Source organism: Coffea eugenioides, chromosome 6, assembly GCF_003713205.1.
Source record: "Coffea eugenioides isolate CCC68of chromosome 6, Ceug_1.0, whole genome shotgun sequence".
NCBI lineage: Eukaryota > Viridiplantae > Streptophyta > Magnoliopsida > Gentianales > Rubiaceae > Coffea > Coffea eugenioides.
The window spans coordinates 3,888,891-3,912,257 of record NC_040040.1 but is presented as its reverse complement, the minus strand read 5'-3'; the positions used below and the strand labels follow the sequence as shown (position 1 = coordinate 3,912,257).

General features: G+C 38.4%; 3 protein-coding genes and 1 pseudogene across 11 annotated transcripts; 2 read left to right on the top strand and 2 right to left on the bottom strand.

The window, feature by feature from the left end:
* The first annotated feature begins 696 nt into the window (after positions 1-696).
* LOC113775019 (protein REVEILLE 8-like) lies at positions 697-6,225 on the top strand. 6 transcript variants are annotated; one of them, XR_003468857.1, is made up of 10 exons: positions 697-1,095; positions 1,756-1,813; positions 2,519-2,642; positions 2,734-2,889; positions 2,997-3,122; positions 3,831-3,940; positions 4,110-4,169; positions 5,085-5,200; positions 5,296-5,361; positions 5,752-6,225. XR_003468857.1 is itself a non-coding variant. In XM_027319729.1 (9 exons), exons 1-8 carry the CDS (start codon positions 890-892, stop codon positions 5,175-5,177), a joined length of 933 nt encoding a protein of 310 aa, XP_027175530.1. In that variant the 5' UTR covers positions 697-889; the 3' UTR covers positions 5,178-5,200; positions 5,296-6,225. The 6 variants fall into 6 exon arrangements, 2 of the variants coding, with proteins under 2 accessions (XP_027175530.1, XP_027175531.1); XR_003468858.1 differs by having other exon boundaries at positions 5,747-6,225; XR_003468856.1 differs by having other exon boundaries at positions 5,296-5,400.
* On the top strand, positions 5,659-8,924 carry LOC113773015 (annotated as a pseudogene).
* Positions 8,925-9,726: 802 nt separating this feature from the next.
* On the bottom strand, positions 9,727-19,212 carry LOC113772933 (TBC domain-containing protein C215.01-like). 4 transcript variants are annotated; one of them, XM_027317428.1, is made up of 18 exons: positions 18,991-19,212; positions 17,953-18,022; positions 17,103-17,672; positions 16,835-17,020; positions 16,282-16,395; positions 15,868-15,926; positions 15,331-15,397; positions 15,187-15,238; positions 15,004-15,096; positions 14,785-14,868; positions 14,271-14,698; positions 13,589-13,650; positions 12,897-12,966; positions 11,592-11,672; positions 11,394-11,495; positions 11,084-11,208; positions 10,508-10,592; positions 9,727-10,203 (listed from the first exon to the last, which is right to left on the bottom strand). In XM_027317428.1, exons 1-18 carry the CDS (start codon positions 19,035-19,037, stop codon positions 10,195-10,197), a joined length of 2,304 nt encoding a protein of 767 aa, XP_027173229.1. In that variant the 5' UTR covers positions 19,038-19,212; the 3' UTR covers positions 9,727-10,194. The 4 variants fall into 4 exon arrangements, with proteins under 4 accessions (XP_027173229.1, XP_027173230.1, XP_027173231.1 ...); XM_027317429.1 differs by having other exon boundaries at positions 11,107-11,208; XM_027317430.1 differs by lacking the exon at positions 14,785-14,868 and having other exon boundaries at positions 14,271-14,599.
* Positions 19,213-20,978: 1,766 nt separating this feature from the next.
* On the bottom strand, positions 20,979-22,836 carry LOC113775827 (glutathione S-transferase L3-like). The gene is made up of 6 exons (XM_027320847.1): positions 22,629-22,836; positions 22,436-22,510; positions 22,168-22,228; positions 21,931-22,017; positions 21,689-21,787; positions 20,979-21,575 (listed from the first exon to the last, which is right to left on the bottom strand). Exons 1-6 carry the CDS (start codon positions 22,637-22,639, stop codon positions 21,189-21,191), a joined length of 720 nt encoding a protein of 239 aa, XP_027176648.1. The 5' UTR covers positions 22,640-22,836; the 3' UTR covers positions 20,979-21,188.
* Positions 22,837-23,367: the final 531 nt, after the last annotated feature.

The window sequence follows — 23,367 nt, the reverse complement described above, 5'->3', positions numbered from 1 at the left end:
GATTGAGAGTGATTTCTCTTTTTTTCTTTTTTCTGAAATCACGAAGTTTTTGGGTAAAAGTGACTTCTCATGACTTGACATTTTATTAACCTAAATTTAATTTCAAATGAACACGCATCCTCTTATACTCTATTTTAGATAGGAAATAAGGACCAGTTTTATTTTATTTTTGTAAAATCCTAAGCACTCAATTCAAGATTGACTTCCCTAAATTCTTATGATTTGATATTTTATTAATTCAAATCTAATATTAAATGGACGCATGTCTCTCTCAATTCGATATAAAATAAAATTTGATGGAATAGAAGATCATATATGAACTCGTGAACTCTAGTTCTGATACTATTCACAATCTAAAAATCTATAAATACTCACGCATTGGAGGTTTTATATACTTTCATCTACCAAACCATCATCTATGAGCTTGAATTGGCTTGGCCGTGAACCATCCATGAGCCGCTCATGGTCTCTCTAAGTTTGTAGAGGACGGTCTGCAAGGGCATGTGTTTTGCCTTGGTTTGTAAACAAATTTATTTCACACAAAAAAAAAAAAACGCCTTCTATAGGTTGATGTTGACTGGCTAAACGAGTGAATGACACGTCGAAGTTTCATCCACTTGACGAGCACATAGAATTCTTTCCTCCGGAAGGTGAATGTGAAAGTAAAAGCTAAGGAAGCCGATTAATCGCAGGAGCATTGAGAAAGTGACACGATTAATTGACTGGCCTCAAATCATCGAACCTTGCATTCACAAGAAAACGCCCTTGCCAACGCCTTCTCTCTATCTTTCTCTGCATCATCTTAGTACCGTTTTCTGATTAGAGTACTAATTAATAAAAAGTGCAGTACATTTTGTTTGGCTGTGGTGAAATCTTTATAGGGTGCGGTATGAATTCCACCCCGACGATGACGACGTCGTCGTCGTCCGATCCTCAGTCCATGCCCAACTCAGCAACTCCAACCACTACCGCCACGAACACCGACGCTTACGGGTGCGGGTCTGGCAAGAAGATCCGAAAACCCTACACCATAACCAAGTCCCGAGAGAGCTGGACCGAAGAAGAGCACGACAAGTTCCTGGAAGCTCTTCAACTGTAAACATCCTCTCCCTTGTAGTTCCATATGTCAGTACTACCACATCTTGCTCACGCTCTCTCTCTCTCTTCTTCTTCTTTTTTTTTTTTTTGGTTTTTGAGTCTCCATCTTAATTTTAATTGGAAAAAAAATGAGTTGGTTCCTTTACGAATTTTTAACGATATTTTACTTTATTTTCGGCTCTTGCTTATTAATACTAAGATAGCCATTGCAACTGCGAACTGCTTATAGATTCGCTCAAATGCTAACTTCTTAGCTATGGAGTGGAATTACAGGCTAGATGGAGTTTGGTTTATTCTATTTATGCGTTCAATTTGTGAAACATACCAAATTGAAACATTTTGCTGAAAAAACATTTGCCTTACTGTTAGGGAGACAGCCCCCATAAAGGGGCATAGCTCCATAGGATATAATTGGCTTTCTGCGAATCAATGAGGAAGACTTTCGTAGCTGCTGATTAGTCAGCTCGATTTATTGATTGGCAGAGCATTGCATTAAACTAAAAGAAGAGCATTTTTTTTCCTTCCAAAACCATTCCTGACGTCTCTGCTTGGTGTCCTACAGTTCTTGTTACCAAGATTTTTTTTTTGAACCCTGCAAGCAGGGCAACTAGCTAGGGAAGTAATAGTGTTGATTACTTTTCTTTCTGGGTGATTTAGGTTTGACAGGGATTGGAAGAAAATTGAAGATTTTGTGGGTTCGAAGACTGTAATTCAGGTGTCTATTTCACCTGCCAAAGGCAGATCTTTCACCTTGTATTCTTCTTTTCATTGTGCATTTTCTAGAAACTTTTGTACGCTTTGGTAATTTTATACGGTGTACGGAATTTAGGTTTTTCTGTCCATGTGCGATAAATAAAAACCATTAAGATATTGATACTTGCAGCCTTTGATTGGCTAGCATATTGCAGATATATTTGGCATAATGACACCTTGGAGACTGAGTGAACCATGGTAAGGCCTTGGATTTGTGATATCAGAATAACATGTTGTGTATGACAGGGAATCTTTTTGTCTCACACACCTTTTACTTTGTTTGATTGCTACTAGCTGATTTTTGGTCCCAATCCTGTAATGAAAATACCAATGCGCCATAGGTGATCTTCTAGTGTGCAAAGTTTCTCTTTTCATTCCTGATCCTACACACACACACATGTATGTTTGTATTTTGTTGACATACACTTAACCCTGTACCTTAAATTTGCTACTGCAACTCCCTTGTGGTATTTATTGATCCTTTTTTTTAGGTTATTTTGGAGTTTTAGAGGCCTCTTTATTGACCATGAAATTATTGTTCGAATTCTCTGAATCTATCGTTTATATCAAATTTAGGTGCTAATTTCTATTGCATGACCTTTTCCCATATTTCGTTACCATTCAGTTCTTTGTAATAGTTAATTGACGTCATAGTCTGTTTATACAGATCCGCAGCCATGCCCAGAAATACTTTTTAAAGGTGCAAAAGAATGGGACAATAGCACATGTGCCTCCCCCACGGCCTAAGCGCAAAGCTGCTCATCCTTACCCTCAGAAGGCTCCCAAAAATGGTCTGACCACGAGATGATAGATTTTTCTTTTGTAGAAGTTTTGAGAACATTTATGAAATTCTGATTTGTATTTCCTCCAAAATGTTTTCAGTTTTAGTTCCTGTACAAGCTTCCATTGCTTATCCTTCTTCAGTGAATTCTCTTGCACCTGGATATCCTACATGGGATGATGCTTCTGTGATCGCAAGTGCTCAATCAAGTGGAGTGCTGCCTTCCCAAGATGAGTACAGTCTTCATGGAGCCGAAGGCATGCACAACATCTTATACTGTTAATCTTCCATATTAATCTATCTGAAAAAATTCACTAGAGGGAAATTTCTGCGATTATTGTGACATATTACATTACTGATTCAGCTGATATTGGATCAAAGGGAGCTACAAGGATTACAAACAGCTATATCACTGGTGTTGGGAGTTCTAGTAAAACGCTTCCAGCTTCTGAATTACCAAAACAGGAAAAGCAAGGTTCACTTCTTCATGGTAATAACTTTATACAATTCCCAGATTTGCTTACTGAGTTCTGCTGCAGCATTTTAAAGTTTTAATATTTGCTAACTCGGGAAAAGTGCTGTCTGCGAGATCTAGCTTTTGCCTTTGTTATAGCATCATGATGCAATTGCTGTTGTCTGGGAGAAATTTTATTTTTGTCCAAACATTAGACTGATGCAGAAAAGTTCTAATTGATATTGCAGCTTGTCCTTTTTAGCTGATGTTTACATGGTTTTCTGTAGAGAACCTTTATGATTGTTTTGTATTAATTGAAAAGCAACAAGGCACATTCCTTGTGATCATGCATCTTTGTATCTATGCATGTATGTCTGAGCAGACAGACAACAATTTCTTGCTTGCTTGATGGGGAAAACTAGTTGGAATCTTCCCCCTCCATGTACGTCCTTAATCACTCTATCAAAAACTGAAGCCATTCTGGAACAGTTTTAGATGAATTTTACTTGGGCAAATGATTAGTGGAACTGTAGTCTGCTTTTTATGTTGCTTTCTTTATTCTGTTTTGAGATTGCATGATTGTTTTAGTACTGATGCCTACCTGGGTACTTTAGGCTATAGCACAATAGATGATCTATGACATAGGAAAACTGTCATCTCCAAGTCTCTCTGTGTAGAACTCGTTCTGTCTTTGGTTTGTTTTGGAACAAGAGTGAGATTACCAATTAATATTTTTGTTTACAGGTATACCGGACTTTGCTGAAGTTTATAGCTTCATTGGCAGTGTCTTTGATCCTACTGCTGAGGGTCATGTGCAGAAGCTCAAGGAGATGGATCCAATAAATTTTGAGACTGTAAGTTTAATAAAAACCTTGTGTATTTCCTGACTCTCTTGGCCTGCCAATTTTTTTTCTTTCTTTAAAAAAAAAACTTCTCTCTTTTCTTCTGTTGTCTTGTTGCTGGTATGATGTGGATTTTGGTAACGGTGAGTTGGGTGAATTGTCCCTTTCTCTGGATATGCAGGTTTTGCTGTTGATGAGAAATCTTACCATCAATTTGTCCAGCCCTGATTTTGAACCAGTTGTAAGTATTATATTTTGTGAAATATCACAGCATACTGGTGTTTCATTCATCTTATGTTTTGCGAATGCTGCATTTCTTTGGTAGTTTTAAGGTCGAAAATGGATACCAAGCAAGTCCATCTGCACTACTGTGTCTAGAATTCCATTAACATCCGAACACAGTTTATATTATTATTCCGCTCAAGAATGCATGGTACACTGATTTTGGCGTGTCTAGTGTTCATTGTGTGTGGGGACATTTTGAAATCCAATGGAAAGTTGTTATGCTGCAATGCATATTAATTAGAGTACAATGAAGAGAATGAAAAAACTTGCTGTTTTCCATTGGCAAGGAAAATTTGGCCTTGATTCTGTCCTATTAAATTAACAACTTTTTCACGAGAGGCATGATGTGAGAGATACAGAGGCCATCAGTCATTGGCTCACCAAGTTCTTTTAGTTCATGGCTTATGCTGTCTTCGGCAATTGTTTACTTGGTTATGTAGTCAAGACGGAGGTGTCTAGCCATATCAACCTTTTTTAGTCAAGACTGCTTTCTATGTTTTTAAGTAATATCAGCCATGAATGCTGCCACTTTGGTACACTTGGAGTTATGATCCACAGGTTAAGGACCAGTCCTTGTATGCATGGTTGAACGAAGTCCTAGGACGATGGATTTAGGTGACTGAGGGTTCTTTGCATTTCAGAAACAAGACATGAACACAATATGGAGATATATTTGCTAGGAAACTCTCATGATTTGATTGATAACAATATGCTTTATAGATCCATAATTTGTAGGTGGTACCTTTTATAGCAGAATAAAACTGGAATGCTGGTCCTTAGACTTTGTGTCCTTGGACACAGCTTTTGCAGTCATGTGTTTTCCAGTTTTTGGTTTTGTTGGTCACCGTAGATAGTTTTATGATTTGTGCAGAGAACTGTTCTTTCATCATCTGATGTCAATACAAAATGCATGGGGGTTGCTGCCGGCAATTTGGTCAAGAACCCAGCCTATCTACCATGTTGAATATCATGGTGGTATTTATATTGGTAATATTGCAAGTCCTTTTCTTTAATCAGTTATCCTATGTCATTTCAGTTCCCCTTGGTCACAGCAGCTAAATTTTTTGTCACTTTTTGTACAGCAATATAGGGGAAAACGCTGCACCTGTTCTGAAATGCTACACTCTGAGAATTGAGGTTTTTTGAAGGTTAGAGTGAATAATTCTCCAGAGGTAGAACTATTTGAGGTGATTACCAGATGGAAACTATGTACATATATCTGTGATCTCCAGACCAGATATGGTCTTGTGATTCAAAGGAAGAATTGACAATTTCTCTATAGTGTACGGTTAGAACTTGTATAGCCTTTAGTGCATTGCAGTCTCAATTTTGTGCAGCAAAAGTATCCTATACTGGGGTAGCTTCTTTAGGGTGCGAGTTATTGTAGTCTTTGAGATATAGAAATGTGAAGGTAGAAGAAGTGATTCTTGATTGCTTCAGGAGTAATGCGAATATTTAATTTCAATTTGGTCTGCGCTCGATCATGGGCACTAGCCGCTGATGGTAAAATTTTGCTTCATGTAACGTTTGAAGTGCAGGAAATATGTCAGCTGTCCTCTGATTACAGTCGGGGCCAAGTTTAGCTTATTGGGAAGTGCTCTTCATGGCGTATGATTCTTCTCTGTGAAAGTGGCTTCGGTGGAGGATTTGGAAAGTTTTTCCTACCCGTAATCTGTATCCGCAGTTCTTCTGGTTTTTGGCAGTTTGGATGGTAGCAGTGATGTGGGGAGCGCGAATGGAGATAACAAGAGAACAGTTGAAGGATGTTATTCTGTCGTTCCTTCAGCTGCAAAGTTAATTAAACCTTCCTGTGAACAGAAGTAAAACTTTCTGGTACCGGGAGCAGGAAGAGCAAGCATCTCATGTAACTCTCTCTGGCTTTCATACAGATGCAGCCCTACTACATACACAGGTTTTTTTGTAAACTTGACAGTAATAAATTGGTCGTGTAAAGTGTTAGTAAATTCAAGAAGTCACCCTCCAAAATATTCGTATTTAGTTTGTCTGCCAAAGTTGGCCTTCGTTGATATAATATAAATCTTTCTTCCATTCCAAGGGTGTTAAATCTAATTTAAACCGACACAAAATTTAGGCCGTAGAAAATGAAAAATTGCGAAACAAATATCTCTCTGTGGTGAAACAGATAAATAAAGACAGCTCATGTCATGTCAATCAATTTATTCGAAGGCCAACTTTAATTTTTTTTTTCTTTTTTGATAATGCCAACTTTGATTTCCTCGATCGCGTTAAACTGATTACCAGATATACTAATTAGCACTTAATTGTTTTTCTTTTTTCCATTTTTTTAAATTTTTTTAAAAAAATCCTCCTTTTGATGGGGAAAACATAAAATACCGTGCGACTCAATGCGCTTCCCTTTAGTTGTTCATGCCCCCCATTTGTCATCCAACGGCCCCCTTCGGAACCTCTAACAGCTCTCTGCAAGTCGCAACGTGCATGAAAATGCCGTCCTTCCCCGACCTTCGCCTCCCCTGTTTCTTTTTCCGTTCTGAAATCTTAACGCCCTTAGCTGCGCCGACGTCGCTGCCCCCCCGGGGGCCCCTTCCTTTGAGCAAACTTCAGGTACGGATATTAAATTTCGGCTCGAGTTCTTGTTTTGTGTACTTTCAATCGTGTTCTTTTCACTTTTGAGTGAGGTTTTTAGTAAAAATCTTTTCCTGCTTTATGAGTAGAATTAGAAGGGGTTAAAATCTCTGGGGATGATCAAGTAAAATGGGAACTGTGGCTTTATATATTAGGATGTTTGATATGACTGTTGATTACTTAACCTATCTGATTTTCCATGTTTGTCATTTATCAAACTGGGATGGATGGTGGTTTTGACAGCATAATCTAGCACCTGCTTAAATTAGCATTTGCGGAACTCTAAAGAACACTCTCTTTTTTCTCACAAACCTGCCAACTCAGCTATCCGAAGCTGTTGCGGAACTCCCTGAAATTCTTGATCTTCAAGATGCATAACAGAAACTCTCACGTGAAATCAGGTCAAAAGATGCTACAATTCTTGCGCTTGCAAACAAGCTCAAGGAAGCTGGAAAGGTTCTTGACAACCTAACCGCAAAAGAAAAAAAAGAAGAGAAAAAAAGGTTCTTGACAAACTTGTAGATGATTACTCGGATCATCACCTTCCAAAACGGTCCAAGTCAGGAGATGTTACAGAGGATTCTTCAACAATCGTGGCATCTCAGCTAAAACTTTCAGATATATTGTAAAATGCCCATAGAATAAGCTACACTACTTTCGCACCACCAGAATTTGGTACTCGACAGGCTCCCCTCCGTGGGGCACTCCCACTTGCTCCGCAGGAGGAGCAAATGCGGGCATCTCAATTGTACAGTTTTACTGATCTTAATATTGGTTTATCCCAGACAGATGAGGATGAGGAGAAAACTATAGAGCCATTAATTGAAACCCTAGCTGTGCAATCAGCGGAGCCAAATCCACTTGCCAATCTTGCTGGCATTCAGGGTCCGCTTCCGCCTAATATTGTTGTACCATCAGGATGGGAACCTGGAATGCCTGTGGAGTTGCCTAGTGCTACCATTGGAAACCTGGTGATCCAGTGCCGCTGTTACCAAGTGTGTTTTCTCTTGCAATTTTATTTTCTCGACCAACGAACATGGTTATTAATGAGCACTACGAGCATTGGCTTACGTCTGGAGACTGGGATTGGGACAGTTCTGAAGAATTATCTCTCAAGTTCTCAAGTGCAAATTCTAAGAGCACTATGAGTGCGGGGGGTATGGATAATCCTGATACCGTTACATGGTTCGAGAATCGAGTGGCGACTTCACTATCAAATCAGCTTACCAGTTGGATGGAGATGCTGTTGATTCAATGGAGAAGGATATTGGTTGGGAAAGAATTTGGAAGTTAAAGGCTTCATCTCGTTGACAATTTTTACTTGGCTACGACGGCATGGTAGATTATTAACAAAGGTTGAAAAATTCAAACATCATTTGCATCCGTTTGGAACATGTCCACCATGTGAAGTTAGTCAGGAAACAACATTACATATATATGTTAAGGGATTGCCAATGGATTAGCAATATTTTGGGGGCAACTTGTTCATCCCCGGCACCGGAGAGCCTTTAAATCGAAATCGAAGGACCAGTAGTGTGTATTGACTTGAATGTGCATAGGGGAGATATTGGGAGGCAAGATACAATTGTTTGGCCTCTAGCCTTGCAGCAAGTTGTGTATTTCGCCAGGACAGCGAGGAATGAGTTTGTGCACTAAGGCATGGATGGTAAACTGCGGAGCACAGCAACATATTTTATTGAGCAAAAGAGATGAAGTTTATCTGTTGGGAAAAGCCTCCAAGGGGGTGGGGATAACGTCAATGTAGATGGGGCGGCAATAAATAATCCTGGGCCGGCAGGAGGAGTGGTCAGAGATGAAATGGGTTGCTGATTGACAGGGTTTAGGGCCAACATTGGGGAGGCGAGCAATACTGCTGCTGTGTTGTGAGGTATGTACTACGGGCTTGGAATTTGGGCTATAAAAAGGTGGTTTTGGAATCAGATTCTCAAATTGCTACGTAAGGATGCTCCGGCTGAGAGTCAACATTATGATACTGTCATGGAGGTCAGGGTCTTTACTGGAAAGAGACTGGGATTTACTGATTTAGGCCTGTCAACGGGTCGGGTCTAGACCCAGATCTGGACCGGATCCGTGAAATTATTACCGGTATGGATAGGGATTTAATTCCGTTTTCTGGATCCGGATCATCCGGATCCGTTTTGTCAAACAAAAAAACGGGTCGGATACGGAATATAGTATTCCGACCCGTATTAGACCCGGATCCGGATATAAATGAATTATTATTTTAAAAAATATATATTTATCAATATAATTTGATTAGGACGATGTATTTGAATAAAGTCAATTTGATTTCTTTTCTTATTTGGTTTTTTCTTTGCATTAGTTAGAAATTAGTTTACAAATATATTTTTTTCTCATTTTTATTAGAAATTATAAATTTTGCTAAATTTGTTCGGGTAGCCGGATCCGGATCTGGAACATAGAATAAAAGACCCATCGGATAAACGGGTCGGATCCGGGTCCGGTATAGTAATTCGGGTCCGGGTCCGGAATAATGAATTCCAGCCCGGACCCGGCCCGTTGACAGCCCTACTGGGATTGCAGAATTGCTCATGTTTGGCAAGAAGGTAATTCATGTGCAAAGGATGGGTTGCAACTATCTGCTGGTTTAGTTGTCTTAAGGGTGCCCGTCTTAAGGGCACTTAGGCGGCTTTTAAGCCGACTAGTTGCTCTTTCAAGGGTGCCCTCCATTGTATCGACAAAAAAATATGGCTATTAATTACCAGAAATCGTTTTGACGGCCACAGAGAGTTGGGAAAAGTTGCAACTAATCCTAATGTAGCCCAGTTCATAGGCGCCATAAGTACTTCTCAAATCCTCATTTGAGATGGCAAGGAAGACGATCACCGGTGGAAATTCTGTCTATGCATGACTCGGCTCTAAGAAAAGAAACAGCAAGTCTAACATCCCACTAGTAAGAGTATCATAACTTTTACAGACGTTCTCTAGTCAAAAGAATGATAACCGAGATTTCCTTTCTTTCACAATATAGTTACATAAAAGTGTGAAATGAAAGATACTTGGCTCATAATGCATCAATATACCATTGCCAACAACAAAAAAGGCTAGGCTTCTGATTCTCCACAAACGAAGGCAGAAGGACGTGATTGGCAACCAGCCATCAGCTTGAAGCTGAGAATATATCTTCCATCTGTTCAAGTTCATTTTGCTATCCTTGATGGCCATTCGCCTGAATATGTACACTGCTTGTATCAACGCCCTCATTACCAGACTTACTTTCAACACTTACAGCAGCATCACTCTGTTTACCTTGATGGGTTTTTACCTTCTTTAAGAAGAAAATGACTGATATCACCCCATACAACCAAAGTCTGATGCTTCTGCAATCTCCACATTCATGCGTCCTGCAATGCTCATGAGATATTTTCATCTCCAATAAATTTTCGTCTTACGGTAATTGTAGCCATCTACTACAAGTGGAATGCGTTTGATATATTGCTTGTTTAACACTATTTACTCAATGACCATTGGAAGTTTTTACCTCACCAACAGAAACATGACATGAAAACCTATTCAATACCGTTTTTAACACTCTGAAGGGAATGCAGATTTGCAAACTCTCTCACGTATCCATGCCAAAGCAGCAAAAAAAGAAAATAGTTTGACCAATAACTAAAGAGAACAAGTGAGAGAGCCAAGATTCTGTACCTTGTTCCTATCACGCCAGCCAAGGCCGAAAGGGAGCAAACCAGTCCTCCTTGGCATATCCCGAGGAGAATCTGGATGAACAGACCTACAAAATATTTCAGCACAATTAAAACTCAAAACTTTGTCGCAAAGCCAAGAACAGCATGAAGATACGGATGGCACAGTGAGTTGTCCTGTCTATAAAACCAAACAGAGAGGATGGTAAGAGAGGAAACACAAATGACATGTCACGTTCTTCAACAAGAAAGGACATCTCAGAGAAGTAAAATCACAAACGCGTAAAGCATCACCCAATTAACACTAGAAACATATAGCACATTTATAATTTCTGTCAGATTTAGAATTAATCCATTCTGATCAACATGCAGAATCATTTAGACATAATTTTGCATGCACCCTCCACCCCTCCAAACCCCAGCCAAAGACATTTTCAAGCCCTCATTTTTCTTAAATCCCCCATTCCCCGGTCCCATTTCTTTGCCCATCCAAAATGCATACACCACGTGTTAGCATATCTGGAGTTACAAAGACGAGAATCACATGATAAATAAACAGGAAACTGTAAGCAACACAAACCCGGGAGAAGCTAGAGCTTTAACTTGGCCAGATTCATATTGCAAAGTAGCTTCCAGCATCGATTCTGCCATAACTACTCTCTTTTCCATCTCAGCAATTGAAGCCAGAGCTTTGTTGTGTTTTTCCTGCATTAACAAAAGAAAATATATCACTACATATATAAAAACAAAAAATGGTGAGGAAGGGGAGAATCAACAAAGAATCTCAAAATTGGAAGTCCAGAAACCCCCTCCCCCCTCCCACCCCGCCCCGCCCCCAACAACCAGAAGGGAAATGCATCCAGTTAAGCAGATACATTGCAAAACAAAACCTGAAGAACTTCCACTGCATATCTCTGAGCAGCTGCATCTTGCTCAGCCAAAATTCGAGCATCTTCTGTTACTTTCTGTTCCTGCTCAACTCGCATCAGGACCTGCAGAATGTTGGATATGATTATGCAAAATTGAGTTATCATGACACAAAAACGAATCCTTGTTGAGATAAAATTCATATGAAACTGCTGCAAAACCTGAATCATAGCATTCTCCTGCTGTGTCTTATCAGAAAGTGCTTGCTGTAACTCAGCTACCTCACGCTCTAACTGCTCAACCTGCAAAGTAAGAACACTACAAGGTCTAGAAAAGTGAAAAAAAGAAATTTACTTCCACAAAATATAAGCATCCAAGAGAAATTTGAAAAAGAAAAAAAAGAAAGAATCCAGAACTGGATATCCTTATTGACAGAATATAAAGTGTCATTTCCTAGATCTCTTCTGATTATTTTTCATGGCCCAAGGGGCAAGAGATGTGGAGAATAGCTGATTTCATTGCTACTATTGAATATCAGATGATGTGTACTATACTAGCAGATATCTTTAGTATATAGTTCACATATTCTACATACCTATAAGGATATCTAAATGCTGTAGCAACATTTCCAGTTGTTTCCATGCTGAATGAGGATGCAAATTTTGGGTCAAAGAGCAAACTGACATAACATTGCATGACAACAGACACAAAGAAGAAATGTAAGCAGAGAAAGAGGTTAAGACACTGTTGTATGAAACAACCTTAGACTGACAAGCAATACTTTTCCCAAACGTACAATGTGGTTACCTCTATGTTGTATTACAGAAGGTATGAGCTCAAGAACTAAAACAAAATAGCAATAGGCAGGCTCCAAAGTTACTAAAGGAAATTACTGATCCTTTCTTTTCCTTGTTCTAAAAACTGGAGACATCAGGTAGTGGGCCAAGACGATGAAAGTTTTGATTCAACGACAACCCCACGAGCCAAGGATTAATGCTTGAAAGAGAACTTGTCTGACTTTAGAGTGAAAAACTGGTTTGAATTACTTTTTAGCTATATTCGTATTCAAGGCAATGATAATAGGCTGACTGGTGATGGCGATTCAAGGAAGCCTACCTTTCCTTTGATTGTGCGTTTACACTTTGTTTAAGCAGCTTTCTTCTTTCATTCCAATAGCTCCTCAGAAGGCTGCTAGCTACTTAACCCAGGGGAATCGGATTATCTTTATACTTATATTAAATTCCCTTAACCCTTACGCCCTCTGATTATCAGTCTTTGCTCCCTCTCCCTTATGGTGGAGCTTCAAACTTCTGCAACCCTTTACTACAATCCATCCTTTCCACCATCATGAAGAGCAAGCAAATGCCCTCTCCCTCTCTCCCTAACTCTAACTCCTTTTTGAACGAAGGGTATCATAACTTATGCACGCAACAATCTTAGAAAGTTGCATCATATGCTATGTGACACATCGTCTTCCAAAAACACATGAACCGCAGTAGGAATGCACTAGTTTAAATTATTCTTACCCTTGCACTCAGTTGACGTCTATTATCTTGCTTGACCATCTCCATAAGGGCTGTCTCCAACTCTTCAGCTCTGGAAAAGAGAACTTATCCTTTAAGACTTCAGAAGACGAAAAAATTTCAAGGCTGATGTATTAATCACATTTTCCATCAATGAGAGAGTAAACAAGAAAAAGGTTTTAAGTTCATGTGTACTTAATGTCACAGGTTAAGCGTAGCACATATAGAAATTGCCCCATTTTCTCATTTAAGTACTGACAAGAACTATGTAGGCATTAAAGAGGAAAACTGGAAGCATACCAATACACCACAGATATCATGCAAGATCAAGGCACAATGCATGGCTGTTGAAAACAGCTTTGCTTTTGGACTAACATTTGATAGTTCACCTATCCTTGAACAAGATCTATCAATGACTTTGAAACCTTGAAAAGCACAAGAAAGCAGAAAATGGCAAAAGGAGTTTTAAATGTAAAAAATCCAGAAGACACCTTCTAGTTACTAAGAGGAAAAATCTTGAATACTTCCTTTTGGGACTCGGAGCTCACCGTTGCTCCTTTCTTAGAGGACTTGTTTTGTAAATTATGCACACACATACGTTTAATTTCTTCACTGCAGTGATGTGCATAAACCCATCACACAGACAAGAAATTGAAAAAATATATATAAAAAAGAAATTGAAAATGCAGACTGACCTTAGAATTGCAGTTCTTTTTTCCTCTAGTAATCTGCACAGCTCCACCTTCATCCATACAACCTGCCAGGAAGCTGTTGATAAGTAACACTTAAAAAAGGACAAGGAGAATTTTTCATAAATATTCTGATTACCTCAAATTTGGAAAATAAAATGCTTTGACAGTGGACAAAATAAAATTACTATTTCTCCAATTATGAAATATAAAAGGGATTGTAATGTACAGTAAGATGGTGGGAAAATTGTACAGGCCGACACCAACCTATAGTTCTCTATTCACAAAGAAAAGAAAACAACTACATAGCTGTAACCTATGCCACAAGAGTACAATGACATATATACTTCAAGATATGTCTCATCTCAAAGTAAATTACCCATTTCGTCAAACTTCTGACCAATCTTTCCCAGTCAATTCTTTGAAGATTTTGACAAAAATTCAAATTTAAGAACATTTTTTGCAATATTAAATAAATTAATGAAACAGAATTCAGAGATATTGCAAATACTGAAAAGTGCATCTCTTGCTTGTGTTGAGCATCTTAATTCTTTAAAAACAGATTCTCAACCTACCTATGAATCAATGTTGCAGGTACCATGGATGAGACAAATTTCATGGATACCAATCAATAGAAACCAAAATAGCAAGGGAAAATTTCGTGATGAAAAACGGAAAAAATGGCTACCTGTTCTTGAAGATCTGGAAGTGAATCTACTTCTGAATCAATGTTTAAGCCATCAAGCAATTCATTCAAATCAGTAGTAGCATGAGACTCCGAATGTGATACATCACCACCAATTAGCTTGTCACCTGAAGCTTCTTCCACTCTAGGATCTTTTATCAGGGATTCAGGCTTATGCTTGAAACTATACAGCTTAGTTGCTAGACCTTTGGGGTCTTTCCAAACTCGAGCCCCTTTCGATCTTTCCTCCACAGCTGCAAGTACAGCTGGCCGGTGTTTCTCTCTTAGCCCTTGCAATCTATCTTCAGTGACACTCAAGAAACCCATGCAAGCTGTCAAAACAAGTTGGCTGCTATCAAAAGTTGAACCAGCCAAGGATTGCAATAAACTTATGGCATCTGCAGCATCCTTGGTTGTGACTATAACTGGACCTGTAGAATTTTGGATGTGACAAAATTGATATCACTAAAATAAAGGAAAATGGACAACCATTTATTGCAACTTGTTACTAGTATACCATATAACTCCATCAAAGCAAGTGCTGTCCGAAATAACATAACACGATTTCCTTCAAACAAAAGAACATCCCAAACCCGAAGAACTGCAATCCACAGTGTGCCTCGTTAAGCACTGAAGGTATTATAAGATGCAAAAGTACAATGGTTTACAAGACCAGAAAGTTGTCTTTCACTGGTAAGTTAAACTCGATTTAGAATTACTATTTCAATTTGCTCACCACTTTCCCATGGAAGCATATTCACAAAAATTGAAAGGAACCATGGCCCGGATATCCATGTAACCTGCACTCCCAAGTAATCGAGATGATTGACTGCAACAAACGGACCAGCAAGTAAGGAAGTTTAGTGTTAAAATAGCAACAAAAGCTAATCAAGGAAAATCCATGTGGCACTTGACTGACCCAGTTTAGGAAACCTTTCACGCATCAACTCCTCAAAAACAAGTTGATCAACCTAAGAAATGACCAGAAAAGTCTTAGGTATGCAAAATAGCTCATAATAAGCATACATGTACCAGTGAACTTCAAAATAATAGAGGTTCAAACCTGGCATTCTATCATTTCCTGAGAGTAATAACCATCAAAGTAATCATCAATGATACCGACCAAAGTCCTGAAGGAAGCAAAACAAACTAGCCTATAAAGTCAGCGGAGCTTTTGTGCTCCAAATCAAATAACACACATGGGTGTGTTTGTGTGTTTGAATATGTGTTTGTGCTGATTGATGCATAGAAGTGACATACATAAACCTTACTTGAAAGAAGCAGGGCCAAAAAAGGGTATCCAAGCATAAAATTATCAACTATTAGTGTCAATATTGTAAACCCTTCAAGAACTTTTATTCACAAAAGTAATACAGACTATTTTTTCTATCTAGATTCTAACTCGCATGTACATTTCCCATCTGAAAGTTGTGTGTGCCACAGTATTTTAATTTTAGACATGCTACATTTTCTGTCTGGGGATGCAATCACATTACACTAAGAAAAAACCAACAGGTCCAGTCCAATATCAAGTGAAATTTCCTAGAATACCATGATGAAAAGCATCAACCCTTTAAAGCAGCAAACATTTGAGACTTACCAAAAGGCATTTTCCTCAGGCATCATAAGAAGTAATAAGGCAGCAAAAAAATTCATAGCCTGCAGAACATTATAGATAAAGAAAATAGTAAAAAAACACTAAGCCTGAGATCCAAATCCCAGGAATAAATTTAATAAGGTGGATACACATGAATAACTAAATGCCATTGAGAAAACAAGTATTTGTTCCTTTTGCAACTAATGGAGATTGAATACAATTCTTTAAACGTCTTTACTGCTACTTCAAGTGAGGACCTAAGCCAAATCACTTTAGGAGCTAATACCACAAATGAATTCATATTTATCAAATCATATAGTTCAATGTTAAAACTGCCACACATGGATAAGTTATACATCTCATCTAACAACCTAATAAGGGCAGTATAAGAAGGTAAAAGCTTCAGCCAAGAGTTACCTGGCAATACCCAACTGATGGGTTATGTCGAGCATATGCCAAAAGTAAACGCCTCAAAGAATTTCTACCATTTTCATTTAATGCAGGATGTCCAGGAAATGTTCTAGTCAGATCCTGTAAAGAATAGATTAGTAGGTTAGCCCTGGGAGAAACTTGGAATGCAATACCAAACATGGCGAAGTTGGCATAAGCATCTTAGAATTAAAATGTGGACTATGAGAAATTGAACACAGAGAAGAAACCATGAAGCAAAGGGTGGTGATATATGTGCTGTGGAGCATTAAGAAAATGGACAATGCAGTAAATAGAGGCCAGTTCACATGAAAACTAGGTCAACATTTCAAAAGAAGCAGAGACAGGTTGCTTCTTGCAGACAAGGGAAAACAAACCATACTGCATTTAGTGAGATATCTAAACAAAGAAGAAGATCACATAAGGATATTTAGTAACTAAAAGATCCTCATTTGTCATCCCAAAACAGGCCCTAAAAAGAAGTAGCACCTACGAATTAAAAGAGTGAACGATAAAGTCCAGTTTCCATGCATCTAATGACCTTCTCAATTTGCTTTCTCAAACTTTCAGGCACATGGACACTATTCTCATTCGGTCCCTTTCTATCTTCAAGTGATTGTGATTTATCACCATCCCGGTCCTTACCAGCATCACTTTCTGGAGCCAGCAAATCCTGGTAGTATCTCTCTACCCTGCGTGTCCTAACTCCAACAAAGGCTTGCCATACCTAGCCACCAAGATGAGATAAAAAACAAAATTTAGTTCGACCATAATTTTGGGTACTATTGGTAAATAGGGAAGATTAGTACCTCTCCCCTCAAATCCCTTGGCACTCCTCCGTGAACAAGGAACTCCAGTTCTTTCCAAGGAAACAAGGGTTCTGTACAGACTCCATTGATGGAAGCACCTCTTTCTTTAGGAGCATCAGGGCTAGCATCCCTTTTGCTGTCGTAGTGTTCTTCTTCATGTGCTTGCTCAAGTTCCTCTTCTGAGTGACTCTCCTCCAAAATTGAGGGAAGATGGTTATGGTCAGTGGTTATAAGCTCATCTATCATGCTTTTTCCCTTCTTTGCACGAGAACTCATCATATCCTCTATGTGACAGAGAGATGGTCTAACAGGGACCCACTTATGCACCTCAGAAGATTCCTTTGGTATAATAGCTGGCACCTCCTTCTCAGCATCAGTTTCTTCGAGTATGTCTGGAACAGACTCAACTCCACCTGAAGCATCCCCTTCTGCAGTCAACTGCTGAATAGGCTTAATTTGCTGCTCCGTAACTTCAGGTTCCACAGTTTTGACATTCTCCGGAGATACAGTAGACTCTGTTTGCTGTTGCAGAAAGCAATTCCACTTGTGAAATCTTTCCTCTTCCTCTTCCTGAAATGAAGGATATAAGATTAAATAAGCTTCATGAGAAAAGCATGATTGAGCGAACAACACTTCTGTTTCTCTGTCAATTCCCCCTCTCTTTCCTTTGTAATTCTCCCTTGAGACCCAAAAGAAAACAAAAAATAAAAACTATTGCAGTCCCCTTCAACCGACTACGCAACTATAATTTGAGTCCATTTATCCTCATGGCTATGCAGTATTAAGTTAAATTCAGTCTCCTGCAAAACCAGAGATTAAGCAGAGGGAAAATGTCAAGATGACAATTTACCTTGTAGATGGTAGAGTACTCCCTGTATCTATGAAGATGCTGAGGTCTCACAGTAAATCCATATGCATCCCTGTCAAAATTGCATTACCATTTGAGCATTTATAGTCAAACATACCAATCCTAAAAAATCAACATCCTCCACTTCAAAATGTTCATACAATACTGTATTACCATATCTCTGAAAAGGAACGGTGATTATTACACATTATCTAGGTTAGCACGCTACATTCATTTGTGTGCCATTGGCTTTGTATATAAGGTGCAATACTGGCGGGCGTGCAAATTCCCTAGAGACGGATTTTACCTGGAATCAACGTCCAATGAACGCTTACTCAACAAGGACAGCAACATAATTGGTCATGAAGAAATGGATTCCACTGCCCATAGCTCTTCCACATCAAGCCAATCTTAGATCACATTACCAGATTTCTAAAGTAACACACAAAAAACTTAAAATCTATTCCTACAAGTGCAACCTGACCACCTTTCTTTCTCTCTCTAATTATATTCTATATCTGAACAAGATCAAACCACCCCAATCCCAACACTGTATTATAAATCTAAAATTTAAAACAGAAGAAGCTCCTTTTACCAGACTAACTGGATCTACAATATGACCTCACAAACGTAGTGATCAGCCAATGGTCTCCATAATTATCATTATTTTTTTCTCATTAGGGGGTGCCCACTTCCAAAGTAAGTTCCTAAGAAATGGTCTTGAGAAATAATAATAAGCAACGTAAATAAGCAACAGAGAGTGTATAATAGGAACTTTAAAAAAGTAGTAGCAAAACGGTAGTGATGAATTTGGGTAAATTCAGTAAAAAGGAGAAACTCTAAACGCAACGGATTTTCCATGAATTTCGAGAGTAAGCATCAAGGGTTGTGTGTAAAACTTAGCTACAAATTCGGTCTCCATGACACCTCACCACACCCGTGTATTGCAATTCAAAAACTGAAGCATGCACAATACATTCATATGCATATACAAATGCTTAAGCAGGTTGAAAGGGAAGGAGGGAGAGGGGGGTGTATTACCGTTTGGGCTCGAAATTGGCGACAAAATGGGAAGCGTTGAGCGTCATTTGCAGGAGGTTGGTTGGATCGACGGAACTTGGGCCTTGGGGCTGAATGTGAATTTGGGGTTTTGTTTCGATAGATTCTGTTGAGTTGATCCCAGTCCCACCACCACCATCCAACGGCTACTTCGCTGTTCAATTCTCTCTCGGCTTCAATTCAACCGCTCGCCATAATCTTCGCTCTCTCCCTCTCTCTCTCTCTCGTTCGCAGTGTAGCCTTTGTTTCCCTCCAGGATAAGTGAAGTGGACTCGCCGTCTCCCACGCCAGCGGTGAGTGTCACGTGACTTATTTGCCGCTTATGTTAATTTAACTACTACTTCTATCTTACTATATATAATAAACAATAATGTGTTACTATACATTAAAGCGTGGATAGGATTTGAGGTTAACAGTTAACATTTACCCTTTTAAAAATAATCCTCCAACATTTATCATTATTTATCCAACTCGCCGTCTCCCAGTCTAGTAGTAAGTGTCACGTGACTTAACACATCTTAACTGATCTTAATTTTTCGACGATAGGCATTTACACGGGAAAAGCTAAACTACACTCAGGCCACACCAAATATCTTAACTGATCTTAATTGATTAATGCATTTCTTGCAAAAAATCTCTCTAACTAATTTTTTATTTCATATCTTTTTTATTATTTACCTTTTTCTAAAATATGCATACACATAATATATGCCCCGCCCACTAGTATTATGTTATATTAAAAAGTGAGTTTGACCATTTTAATATGTATTACCATAACGTGGTATATATAAAATTTATATTTAAATTAATTGTCATGCACGTAACTCACTAACGGGGTAAGATTATGTGTGTGCATATTAAGAAGAAACTAATCAATAAATAATTTTTAAAAAGACAAATGAATACCAAATTAATTAGAGGAACACAGGTTGAGAAAACTTTTACCTTTATCACTTTTTAAAATATAGTATGAGTATCACGGGTTAGTGGTAGTTTAGAGGAAATTGTACTGAATATTTTCCTCGAGAGAAAGAAAAGCGATTAAGTATGAGGAAGAAGGGGAAGTGGGTTGTAGAAGTCTAAAAGATGAATGGTATATTAAGCAATTTATTAATTGACAACAAATTTTGACATTAAAGGATGCTCACCCTTTATACATAGAAAGATATACAAAATTAGTCCATAACAAAATAATGAGAGTATGTACATTGATACTACTTACCATTAGTTATTTACATTTAGCATGGATCAACATAACAGGTGCTCAATGAGCGCTTATTAAAATATAGTTCAGGTGTTAGAATTTTTGAGTAGTAAGATTAATTGAGAAAATTACATAAATGTAAGAGAGATTAATAATTACTTGTGTATGTATGTGTGTATATATATGTATGATAAGTTTTGCTAATAGCACTAAGAACCATTGCGAGGATTTTAAAAGGATTGAAAAACACACACGCAAAGCTTTGATACATTTTAAATTGAAATCCAAAATATGCATATGAATGTCGATTATTCAACCTTTTTTGCATCATTTGATTACTAGAAGTCATTTTATAACTAAAGAAAACCAACTTTCATCAATAAATAAAAGACAATATCAAGAAAATTTGTTTTATTCCTTCCATGTATAGATTAGTAAGAAAAACTAAAAACATCTCAAATACACTTTTCAAATTTATTTATTCGCAATACAAACACGTTTTTCAATAACTTTCTCATCCCACATACTTCAAATCATAAAAGTGTTAATACAATAATTCGGAATAATGGATAGAATGTAAATTTAGTATCAAAGGAAGTGAACCCAACCCCCTCTTATTTTGTGATTATAAATTTCTCATCGTCCCCTTCAAAGAATGAGTAACTATATTAAATACGCAACTAACGTTCATAATTTTATAATTCTACTAGATCAAAAAAAAAAAAAAGAAGAGCCCATTTAAGACACTAAAAATTTTATTCCAAATTTGCATCATTCCAACTCAAGGTACAGGAAAATTTATTAAAAAAAAAAAAAGGATCACCTTTTCTGGGCGAAACATACGATACTGCCACATTTCAAAGCAAACCAACTAAACTAGATACGAGGAATTCATCAGATAAAAATAGTAATACAAACACACTCTATTACAGAACGGAATTTGGTCAAACCGCTCATTAAGGGAAAAATCTAAAATTCACTTTTCACCCATAAAACGAATCTTGTAGAGCTGAATGGTCTTGTTAATATCACATTTTGTTTGCTTGTAAGCATCAATCTTGTTGATCTCTTCAACCCATGCCGCCAATGCAGGCCTGCCCGATGTGATATCATACTTCCACACATCTTCAAAGAAGCCCTTGAACCTCTCGACAAATGGAGCATAAGTAATGTCCGGCAGGCTTATGGTCTGACCCAGGAAGAAAGGGCCATCATCAAATTTCTGGAGAGCTGCTTCCAAGTAATCAAAACCACCGCCAGCTTCTTTCACAGGGTCCTCTGCTTTGAAAGACGCATACTCTGTTCTCACAAATGTATCACTGTAGGCTATCACCTCTTCAGCAAATTTCTGCTTCTCAGCGTCCTGCAATTTCAAAATCAACATTCCAGCTTCACCCATGTATTGGGAGGGAGAAATAGACACGGAAGAACATCCATCGATCAAGAATAAATAGCGATGGTTTCTTGAAGTCTTACATCAGGTAGGAGACGCGGCCCTTCAAAGTTCTCATCGATATACTTGATCAAATCCAGGCTCTCTCCGATCACCTTACCGTTGTGCTCCAAGGATGGCACCTATGGGAAACCAAACACAATTAGCTATCAGATTCACTCAGCAATTTTATTTACAATTCACCACTGAAAAGAAAAATTCTTTGATTCAAGTAAATTGCATCATTATTATTATGATGATTTGAAGGTTCCAGAGAGGGGATCACCTTGTTTTCAGGGTAAACTTTTTCCTTGTACCAAGCGGGCCTGTTTTGGAGGTCAATTGCAACCAACTTAATCTTTTCTTGCAGACCCTGCATAAAGGGGAAAATAACCTTTAATTAAATTACCTAAAAAAAAGAGAGAGAGAGAGAGAGAGAAATATTTAACCTCAGAAAACTAGGTGCTAGTTAATCAGCAGTCACTATATGACCAGAACCGAAAAGTCGGGGCATTTGACAAACCTTATAGTTCCTGGCAATCCAGGGACGCTGAGCATATGGGCACATGTAATTTATATACAACCTTCCAGAAAAAATAGACACATCCGTATTACACAGCGCACTTATACACAAGTATCAAATTATACACAATACATATTAAGGGGGAAAAAATATGAAGGCAGAAAAAGAAAGGAAATAAATATTTATTAAAAAAAAAAAGAAAAAAGAAAGAAGGAAAACACAAATGACGAACCATAACATTGAAGAGGAGGAGGAAGAATGTGTGTACCTAGTGTTCCCATCGAAGAGAGGCGGTGGTTCAGATGTGGAATCCAAAGATGGAGGAAGGACCTCTATCACGCTTCTGCAAGATAGTAGCGGTGCACAATTGAAGTTATTATTCACAGCTCTATTCAGAAAAAGATTGAAAAGTCTCATCATAGTAGTATTTCCAGCTCAGGGAGCGAGGAAAAAGGACTTACGGAGCGGCCATTACTAGTTGAAATTGTTTGTTGAGCGATCGCAGAATCAGAGCTTCGGAATGGCTGAGAAAGGAGGAGGACGGGGAGGAGGCGGAGGAGGAGGTGAGAGAAGGATGATCGCCCGGGGGCAGCTTTATAGGAGACGAAGGAGTACAGTGCACAGGCGGCAGCAGATGGAATGTTGGACTTCCATTCTCCAACCTTCTCAATTTGCTTTGCTCCACTTGTCGCCAGCAGTGACGCAAAGGAAAGGAATGCAGTCTAGTCGCCAGAGTTGCTCTTGCTTTATTTTCTTTGTTTCTCTCTTTTTTCTGTTGTCAAACGGCAGTCATCTTTCTTTTCCTCCTTCTTGCATGCGAGAATGTATGTAACCAGCATTTCTGGAACCATACATTCTGCCTACTGCAAACTTCAAACAAACAAAATGGAGTAAATATTTAAGAGTAGTTATCTACAGATGATGGAATAGTGTTTGAGGCTAAATTCTGAAACATGGCAGGATGAGATTGGCAGCTCCATTCCATAATCCCCACGAATAGAAATTTTCTCTATTTATTTTGATTATCAGTATTTTTTTTAAAATTTTAGTATCCCATCCGAATAGAATTCGTAAAGCTATACCAGGTGGAAAACTGGCTGAGTAGAGGCCCTCGCTCGCGTACCGGTTAAAAGGCAAGTTCAGCCTGTGTTCAGTAAGGGCAGTTCTACTGTTCAAATAATACACTGTCCAAACAAAAGT

Excerpts from the sequence above, each read along its gene's own strand:
- LOC113775019 (XM_027319729.1), top strand. The coding sequence starts at position 890 with ATGAATTCCACCCCGACGATGACGACGTCGTCGTCGTCCGATCCTCAG. Across the intron at positions 1,096-1,755 it reads TTCCTGGAAGCTCTTCAACT|GTTTGACAGGGATTGGAAGA; the intron begins GTAAACATCCTC and ends TGGGTGATTTAG. Across the intron at positions 1,814-2,518 it reads GTTCGAAGACTGTAATTCAG|ATCCGCAGCCATGCCCAGAA; the intron begins GTGTCTATTTCA and ends CTGTTTATACAG.
- LOC113772933 (XM_027317428.1), bottom strand. The coding sequence starts at position 19,037 with ATGACGCTCAACGCTTCCCATTTTGTCGCCAATTTCGAGCCCAAACG. Across the intron at positions 15,927-16,281 it reads CATCAGTTGGGTATTGCCAG|GCTATGAATTTTTTTGCTGC; the intron begins GTAACTCTTGGC and ends AATGTTCTGCAG. Across the intron at positions 14,869-15,003 it reads TATGCTTCCATGGGAAAGTG|TTCTTCGGGTTTGGGATGTT; the intron begins GTGAGCAAATTG and ends TGTGGATTGCAG.
- LOC113775827 (XM_027320847.1), bottom strand. Across the intron at positions 22,018-22,167 it reads GGATTGCCAGGAACTATAAG|GGTCTGCAAGAAAAGATTAA; the intron begins GTTTGTCAAATG and ends CCCTTTATGCAG. Across the intron at positions 21,576-21,688 it reads GGCCGCGTCTCCTACCTGAT|GACGCTGAGAAGCAGAAATT; the intron begins GTAAGACTTCAA and ends TTGAAATTGCAG.